This window comes from Micropterus salmoides, unplaced genomic scaffold (genome assembly GCF_014851395.1).
Source record: "Micropterus salmoides isolate LMB-PRFRI ecotype aquatic unplaced genomic scaffold, ASM1485139v1 Ms_hic_scaffold_11, whole genome shotgun sequence".
Classification (NCBI taxonomy): Eukaryota; Metazoa; Chordata; class Actinopteri; order Centrarchiformes; family Centrarchidae; genus Micropterus; species Micropterus salmoides.
The window spans coordinates 10,057,367-10,067,167 of NW_024040152.1; the positions used below are offsets into that span (position 1 = coordinate 10,057,367).

A 9,801-nucleotide genomic window follows, 5' to 3' on the forward strand; every position below is an offset into this window, starting at 1 on the left:
TAGGAAATCAACACAACACAATCAAGCTGTATTATATTCCAGTGTGTGTGAAACAACACAAATAACAATAGATTTATATTAAATATAACACTATATATTAGCCCATGCAGGTTCTTTAAATGTGTTATTTGATACTAAATAAGGCTGGTATACAATAGAAGGGATATTCAAGGATAGGAAGGTTTTGAAAAGGTGATACTGACTTTTGCTAACTATGACAAAAATGAAGAAGAATTGCCATTTTAAAGGACAATGTGAATCTGAAAAGTAAAAGGTCATTGAGTAATACAAGTAATGTGATGATTACTTCACAAAGCTGACATTTTTGGCTTTTGAATTCACTTTGTGTGTAATGCTCTTATTTGAAAATTATGTGACTTTACTGTTAAAGTTGGGTCACATCTGTCACTGTTTTTAAGTTCCTTGACTTACAAAAAGTAAATTATGCGGCGCGGTGGTGCAGTGGTTAGCACTGTCGCCTCACAGCAAGAAGGTCGTTTGCAGAGTTTGCATGTTCCCCCCGTGTCCACGTGGGTTCTCTCTGAGTGCTCCGGCTTCCTCCCACCGTCCAAAGACATGCAGGCTAGGTTAATTGGTGTCTCTAAATTGCCCTTAGGTGTGAGTGTGAGTGGTTGGTTGTCTGTCTATGTGTGGCCCCACGATGGACTGGCGACCTGTCCAGGGTGTACCCCGCCTTTCACCCAATGTCGCTACCCTGTACACAGGATAAGCGGTTGATGATGGAAGGATGGATGGAATACCCCTTTCAGTAATTGCAAATAAAATGATTTTACAGAGTATCAACTCTGTAGTTTTCAATTTACAGTGGCAAATTTTAGGCAGACTTTAGTCCTCAAGTTGAACACATATATAAATAAACTTGTATTTTAGGGCATGTTTTAAAAGAATACTTCATTAAATAAGCACTTGTTTCTCAGATAACTGACTGTAAATGTAAACCGTCAGTGACCTATGGCTTTTAGCAAAAACATTACATTATTTCCTTTGGTAATATGTAATTATTTAAATTGAAAATAAATTCTTACAAATCTTTTATGATTTGAAGGGCCTTGGCAATGCTGTAGAGGCAAACAGAAACCTGTAGAAAAGCCTGCAGAGTAATGGCAGCGCCGCTTGCTTACTGTTGCACGGTGGTTTTTGTCAGCGTGCAGACAGAGAGCCTATTTGTTTGCCAAGACACTGACATATGTAGTTTCTTCACCCCAACAAGCCTCTGAGATTCAGGTTTCTGTTGAAGAATGACCTATTAATGAACCATCAACTCTAACCATAGAGAACAAAAAAACAAGCTGACACCATCACATTTTTAAGCACAGCGAGCTTCAGACTTCAGTGCCTGAGAAATCATTTTACCACTCAAGCTTGGAGTGGGGAACAACAGCAGCATGGCAAAACTGACTCTCCTGTTTTTGCTTCTTTTGTTGGCAGGCCAAGTACCAGGTCAGTCTGAATTCAAGTCAGTCATGTTATAAAGTGCGTTGGTTTTGCATAACATTTAATCTGTTATTTTAGAATGAATCTCTTAAGTTGATGCAACAAGGCACGATATTAAGTAACTTGCGCTACACCTTCCATGGATGAAAAAATTATTGAATTAGTGCAAAAATCTTGCATCTGCCCTTCCTTTAGTGAATTAAAGCAGAAGATATAGGGATGCAACCTGTTGTTTGGGCCATCATTTTTGTGTTCACTGGTCGTCTTTGTCATCTACACTCCAGTTGTGTGCGACTGAGTGCTTTGCTTATCTTATCTGCAGTTTTTCATCATCACACTTAATAATCACTTCATCACACTTAGCTAGACAAGCAGTCACTACAATCAAACAGCTATTCCAAAGCTTTTGAAATCTTTTGTACTCAAGTGTGTCTGCATAAGTCTTTGCTGAAAAAACGAGGTTTTAAAAAACAGCATTTGTTGTTGGGTTAAGTTTATCATATTGGGAGCCATTCAATAAAGATTTGGTGCATTGTAAAACCTACAGTTTTGTTCTTCTAGTTGTTGCTTCTGATCATCTTTGTCTGGCAAGCTGTCACCCAGGCATATTTAACACACATTTAAAGTATTTGTAGTTGACCCACAGGTCTGCTCTGCACTTTTTAAAAGTTTATTGTATGACATATTGTATTAATGGCTCTGTCTTTAGCCCTGACAGCGACCCAAGAGGGACTGAGGGTCAGACAGAACCCTCCCTCGGTCAATGTGATGCGGGGTGAAACGGCAACCCTGTCCTGTCATTTCAAAGTCGAATCCCTCAAGTACGGGGTTCAGTGGTTCAAAATGAAGGCAGAAAAGCAGCTCATCCCAAAGTCATCCAGGCAGATTGTTGTGGAGAAGAATCAAACCTCCACTCTGGTGATTACTGAGGTAGCACTGGAGGATTCTGGGTGGTATTACTGCGAGGTGAACGTCCTGCAGAAAGAGCCAGAGTGGGGCAATGGCACCGAGCTTGTCGTCTTGGGTGAGAAACAAATTGCTTGTTTCAGAAATTCATTAGGGTTGCTGTGCTGGGGGGGTGTTGCCATGCTGGTAATTATGTCTCATTTGTTGGCTTTTGTACACCAGAGCCACAGCGTTTTGTGTAAGGCAGAGTTTAGTGTAAGGCAGTATAAGCGCCGGTGTGGACCATGCATCGCCATAAAAGGAAGAGCCATGCTCAATCTATAAAAATTCAAGTCATGTGAAATTCCCTTTAGAGTTCATCTTTTTGCCTGAACAGTTTCATGACAGATCTAGAAATAATCACCCGGCAGCATGCGCAGTGCCTTGTATCGATCTTGCCCAGGGAATTGAAACTCACCAAAAAACAAGGCAGAGAGGGATGGCCAAATTATTATGTGGAAATCCTTTATGGGAAGAAAAGCTTTCTTTTGATTTTCTCTGGATGCAAAGTTGCCTTCACCAAATATTAATAAATATGTTTATAAAATTATATATATTAAATTTATATTTTGTATTACTTACCAATTTTACTCCTTGTTTAATTGTTTTATTTGTATAGTTTTTATTAAGATTCACTCTATTTTATTCAGTTTTCTTTCTTTCTTTTTTCAATAAATTTTATAGTAATTGATTTTTTATTTGTTGTAGGTAAAACATTTTGTAACGTTTGTCTCTAATGAAGGAGTGCAAATGGTATAGATATTACTAGGTAATAGAAGAGGTATTAGGAGAAATAGTAGTGGTGATAATAAATCATTCAGAGTTGCAATTTAGAAGAATAGGTTTCATTTATGCAGGGTTTTAATTTGTCATAAAGCACGTTTTCATTTTTATATGTTGTATTTTACGACATATTCCTTGATATCTCAGAAGGTCTTACCAATTACCATTTACCAATGTGCGTTATGTGCACCATATGTACATACTTTCATTTGTGTATTCTTATACTTCATCAATATATTTATTCTTAATTCATTTCTAAATACATTTATACAACAAATACAATACAGTGACGTACATTTTTAGTACGGCTACATTTGATTGTATTACTGTCCTATTTTTTCTTGCTGTAATTATTAGTTTCTGCTGCAATTACCCAATTTCACAGTCTGAATTATCTCTCTGATTAGTTTACTTTGTTTTATATCCCTTTTCCACTGCTAGCACCACCATCTGTACCCAAAATTTACCTCCAGATTCCCTCAGACCCACAGACTGGTCAGTGGGCTCTCCTCTGTTTCACTGGAGGATTCCACCCCAGTGAGCTCACCCTCACCTTGACCTACCAGGGCGCAGCATCCGATATCGATCATCTGTCAGTCACCAATTGTACCCTTCCTGCAATCAGCTCTCATGGTAACCTGTCTGAATACTGGGCTGATGGAGCCCTGCTGTTCTCAGATTGGTTAGTGAACTCCATGCCTCTGAGACAGCCAAAGTGTGTCCAGATGATGGACAACCACAGCCGAGAAGTGTACCTCTTCAGTGTGTTTTTACTCCCACTGAAACAGTCTTTGGACACAGGAATCACCTTCACATGTGGGGTGCAGGACCACCCTGCCATGAGCATGGCTCTGACTGCCTCTTTCACTTGGGGTAAATAAAAAATCTATTTATTTTCCAAATATCATATTTTATGAATTATAAATCTGTCTTGGAGGGACTAGAGCCACTAGTTATGTACCAGTTTAAATTCCCATTAGTAACTTTTATTTTAGTGATATTCTAAATGTTCCTCAGCTTGAAAAATGGGACTTAATAATTTATTTAGCTTCTGAGAAATCGTGTTTTTTCTTCTGTCAGTTTGGCATGACAGATGGCTCTAAATATTATGATACCAACTGTTTGCTTTGGAGAAGAAGCCTGTTGGAGGTATGAATCACTGTTGGAATAAATGTAGAGCACTTGTCATTGCAATTTGGGGAAAATAACATTGCACCTAGTTGCTAAATTCACCTTACATTGATGCATAATCTGAAATATAAACTGCTGAATGCATTATCAGGTTTCTACAAAATGTAGCCTTTAGCTTCAGCCTGCAATTAGCCTGCTACAATACTCAGTGAAAGTTGACTTTCTCCCTAAACTTGCAATAACAGATTTGTATGGCTACTTTGGGCTAGCTGTAAATACTGACATATCATCAGCATTTAAAGTTGATAGCAACAGTTGCTAATTTATACATCCAGCAGTAATGGAGCAATAATAGCATTCATTTGGAGTTGTGTTTTTGGCCACTATGTACGACAAATGACAAATGTACATCCAATTCTCTTCTTTTAGCTCTGCTAAGGTCTCCACCAACTCATGAGGGATTTATCTGACCCCATGTGGCTCAACGTATCCTCTCCCTTGGCCCATATGGGGCAAGTTGAGCCAAGAGTACACTGTTTTTTGGAACGCCATGTTTTGAAAACAGTATATTTTAGATCCAAATTGATTATTCCCAGGGATGCACCACATCCTAAAATATATGTACATATTTTAGTTGGAGACGTTAATGTCATGTCCTCACTTTAAAGACACCGCAAGTAAAAACTAGCTCAACTCACCCCGCTCTCCACTAAACAGTTGGTAGTATCACGGTTTTCTGTGCAGTTTCAGTTTCAGTTCAACCAGGAGATTTGCTCAACTATCCAAACCTTGGAAGTGCTCTTCACCAAACCTTTTCATAATAAACAGCCCACTTATTTCCACTTTGCTAGTCTATAGACAAATTCCTTCCAAATAACACAGTCTGTTCTGACACAGAGTTCAGCTTCGACAGGGTCTCACACCACCAAGTCACTTGATCAGTGGCCTACTTGACTATTAATGTGGGTCAGACATTGATCATTCCAAGGAAACAGATTGCCTGCAATACTGCATACTTGAAAAATTAATGATTTTCCCAATCAATGTTTAAACACATCTCCTCCCAGGGAGGAGACGATTGTCCATTAAACAAAGCCAGTCCAGCCTTCCTGATTTAGTTCTGTCATGCTCAATAACATGATAAGTTATTGATAATCAGTGTTTGCCTTTTTTTTGGATCTACTTTGCAGATGCCTCCCCTAATGAGCTGATTGCACATCTGAATATTTTCAAGATGTGTTTCCTCTCTGCAGTGACAGTTGTGTTTTTAGTGGAAGGTGAGTAAGTAAACCTCTTAGCAAGAATTATTGGAAGTTGTTAAAAAGAAAAACATATTTAATTTATGTGATCTTGCTTTCCACAGCAGGCAAATATTTCTTTGTGCAGGAAAAATGATGTCAGCAATGTGAGTACAATATTCTCCACTGCCTTTGGCAAACACAACATGTACTACAAACACACACGCATACACGCGCACACAGGACTGTTTTTCTTATTGCCTTATCCTTGTAACCTATCACACATTGTTAGTAGAAAGTAAACACTGACGCAACAACCAATTATTGTCTTCCAGGAAACACAAAATGAAATGGGAGAAAAAAACACAAAAGGACTGCCGGGTGTTCAGTGTGACTCTTCTCAGCAGACCGACCTTGACAAACAACATCACACAAATCAAGTTGAGAGACAATGAAGGAAAAATGAGAATTCATTCTGACACAGTTAATTCTGCGATATGAGTAAATGTTGTGTATAACTCCTACTCTCTCTCATATTTGAAAGTTTCAACCATTTTAACCCTTCTGTTTTATATTATGCTTGGCTTTCACACACTGTACTGTATATCCTCTAAACATTGATGTAATGCCGATTTCTCCCTGCACATCAAAGCCGTTAATCTTTATAACTCTTGCGCTGTTGCGTGCTGACTAGCGTGTTTTTGGATTTGCTCATTGTGTCAGTGCTTGGTAGTCTGCACATCTTAGTCATTTACTCGGGTCTGTGTGTCAAAATGAATGCTTCATGCCTGATCCACCTGTCAAACAGATACAGTGATCAGCTCAACCTCCGCACAGGCCTAATTCTCACAAAACAGGATTACAGTTGATGCCAGCGCTTGCTTGTGTGATAGCATTCTTTATGTGTGCAGTGTGTGGGGTGAGATCTTGATTTACGGGTTGTAGGAAGTTTTAATTTAAATTTAGGCCTGCTCACACTGCCAAGAGCAGCTAATGTTGCCAGTAATAATGACCATTAAATTTAGAGCAAAATGATGAATCTGCAGTATAACCAGATTAGTGATGACAAAAACAAGCTTTTTTCCGCTCAATAAACATGCTATTGCTCACACTTAATCCTTATTTTTATTTTGAACTACTTTTATGAATGTCATTTTACATAGAAAAGGCATAAATATTATACAACAGGACTGAAGATCTGGTGGTTGTATCTAAAAGCAAGAACTCACATTGTATTAACGTTTGTCACACTCTCTTTCACATACAAATGAGTCCTTATCAATCCTCTTTCAAACAGACACACACATATACATACAAACACACGCACACAAGCACAGTAACCTTGTACTGGACTGATGCCCACACAAAAACAAAACAATCTTGTAGTCATAAATTGTATAAATGTATTATATATTAGTTGTTTATAAAAATAGTGCATCTGTAGTTTTTAGTTGTAGTCTTTATGTCTTCGCTTTATTTTATTCCTCTCTCATGTACACACTCTCTCTCACACACACAATCAGAATCATCTATTACCTGCCTGTTACCTTTACAAAAGAAAATAAATTACAACCTCTGTCATACAGCTTTCTAACATACATTAAGTACACGACATGGTTTAAAAATGGCCATGTATTCCATATGCCATATATGTGTAACTAAATGCTTCTAATCAAATCATAGTTTAAATATAAAATTGTATTGCCATGTAAGGCAAATACACAGATATACTATGTTCACATAAAGAACACACTGTAAATTAGCTGCATACTCTACATGTAAGCCCTGTCATTTTCAACATACTTGACTTTGAGTTTTTCACCACAACATATCACACATAATGAGCATCTTTTTACAAACAGACGACATATCCTGATCATGGTTCAAGCTGGTAGGAAAGCTTTATCTCTTATTGCTTAGAGATAACGTCTGAAGCTGTTGCTTAGATATTCGTTTTGTTGCTGTCTCTAGCGCAGCACTCCCCAACACCTGCAACTTCATAAATGGAGATCTTCTGAATTATGTTAGAAATGTTTTTCCTTTGAATGTGACAGTTCAACGTAGCCTGTCACCATGGCTTTAGACTGCATAATATCTTCTGTGGCTGGCTCAGTCTCGTTTCCAAATAGGAAGTTCATCAGACAGCTACTCAAAGCTTCCTTTCAGTCCGTTAGATAGCATTGATCTCTTCTTGTTTGTGTTCCTTATCTTTTGCAGTGTTGTTAATCCCCCCCAACAAGGCCCAGGGCATGTGGCAAGACATGCACCTGTTTAGGCGACCCTTAACCCCTTCCATCACACTACCCACAGTCCCTCTCACAGCAGAGGAGGAGAGGTAGAAAATAAGAGGGTCTAGACAAGCATTAAAAGTGCTGCAGAGCAGTGCCTTGTCTCTCCAGTCAGGACTTTTCCATGCAATAAAACCGACAATGTGTGAGACGTTATAGGGGCCAAAACATAAAGCAAACACCAGCAGTGTTCCTAAAGCCATGCCAATGGCCCGCAGGCGACGACGCCGGTCAATGTGCTGCAGCCTGGACAGAATCCTGATGAAGTTGATGTAGCAAAAACTGCAAATTAGGAATGGGATAAAGAAAAGCACCACACACAGCTCCAGACGCACAGGCAGGAGGACATTTAGCTGAGCCTGCGTGAAATTCTCGTAACACACCTTTTTCTTTTTGTCACCAGTGGCAGAGCTATCTGAGGCATTGTGGCCTGAGGTGGTATTTAGAGAGTTTTCAGAGCCAATAAAGGGCACGATGAACACAATGCTCAGGTGGACGAAGGTGAACATCCAGAAGAAGATGCTTGCGGCGACAGCATACATAGGTCGCCTTTTCAGGGTGTGCTGGATGGGGAAAGCCACGCCCAGGTAGCGCTCTACGCTGACCGCAGTCAGGAAGAAGGTGCTGTTGTAGATGGTCATGTAGAAGATGAAGCCAGACAGCGGACAGAGAGCATAGGGCATGTCCCAGAGCATGTTGTTCATCACTTCCTGCATCTTGAAAGGCAGGAAGAGGAGAAAAAGGAGGTCAGAGATGGTCAGGTTGAGGAGGAGGATATCAATCGGTGTGGGTTTCTGCCTCACTTTCTTGCAGAATGTGTAGAAGCGAGGACATTGGCGGGGAAGCCCAGCAAAAAGGTAATGATGTAGACAGACAGACACAGCCCAGTGTGGCACTCCTGCATGGTGTCCTCCGTGTAAGTCAGTCAGTGAGGGATCAAGATGTGTCACATTATGTTCTTGTGGGAATGAATACACTACAGCACAGGGAAGTTTGATCTGTAGTCAAAACCGCAGGAGACAAAGGCTTCTTACTGGGTCAACAGCCTGGAACAAACCCGGTGAGACAGCGTGGTTTTGCTGTCCCCACAGATAAACCAATGCTCATCGTTTCCTCGAGGGCTTTGAGCTCTGCTGATAAGAAAGAATGGATAGAGATTACCACACTGCTCAGCACAGTATTTCGACAGACTGTCCATTTGACACCTGGTTTAAGAGTGCACTACTATGCTTTCAATACATAACATTTTAGCCTACAAGCTGAAAGACCACAGGAAGAAGCCAGAGATAAACTAATTCCTTTTTTCTTCAATATTCCCTCTTAATTTCTTTCTATATCCCTACTTCAGCTGGAGCTGAATTATCTCTTAATGAGGAGCCATTGTTATGGTCTGGCACATGGGTTTGTGTACAAATTGTAATACTGTGTTATTGCTTCCTCCGTGTCGTAAATACAGTACAATGATGCTTTTATCATTAACTCCCAGCCCCTGTTCTCAATATATGCACAAATATTGGACATGTTGTGAAAATGATGACCCTCATAAACATAATGACTTAACTACACCAGGGAAATGAGTGTCTCAAAGCTTTAGCTGGCACAGCTTCACAACACGCTTTTGTCATCAAAACAATGGCTATATCTAATTCCTGCATCTCATTATAAAAGGAAATATAAAATAAAGACAGAAGGAAGCTGTTAGAATCTAAAAGAACATAATACACAAATAATTGTTTAAGGAACTTATCATATTAAGAAAAGCTACTTCCTTACCTTTTATGTTATGAGCAGCCTGAAGGTGTATTACAGCAGCTCGACTTTTATAGTCCAGTGACAAAGCAGGGGGAAGTTTTTTTTACTAACTTGGAATATGACCACCATTTAAGCAACTCGAAGACTTCCTCTTGTCTGCAGTTGTGGTTTTTTAGTACACATGCTTCTTGAAACGAAACTACCTAAAA

The 9,801-nt window shown here is 39.5% G+C and overlaps 2 protein-coding genes across 2 annotated transcripts; one reads left to right on the forward strand and one right to left on the reverse strand.

Annotated features, from left to right (window-relative positions):
- The first annotated feature begins 739 nt into the window (after positions 1-739).
- On the forward strand, positions 740-6,410 carry LOC119897241 (tyrosine-protein phosphatase non-receptor type substrate 1-like). Its single transcript, XM_038710829.1, has 6 exons — positions 740-1,461; positions 2,165-2,479; positions 3,625-4,056; positions 5,505-5,591; positions 5,678-5,719; positions 5,888-6,410. The coding sequence occupies exons 1-5, from the start codon at positions 1,407-1,409 to the stop codon at positions 5,707-5,709; spliced, it is 921 nt and encodes a 306-aa protein (XP_038566757.1). The 5' UTR covers positions 740-1,406; the 3' UTR covers positions 5,710-5,719; positions 5,888-6,410.
- A 775-nt stretch (positions 6,411-7,185) lies between these two features.
- Positions 7,186-9,073, reverse strand: LOC119897240 (free fatty acid receptor 2-like). The gene is given in 2 exon segments (XM_038710828.1): positions 7,186-8,666; positions 8,669-9,073. Coding segments are annotated over 2 exon segments (1,020 nt in total). The 5' UTR covers positions 8,745-9,073; the 3' UTR covers positions 7,186-7,722.
- Between the last annotated feature and the right edge of the window lie 728 nt (positions 9,074-9,801).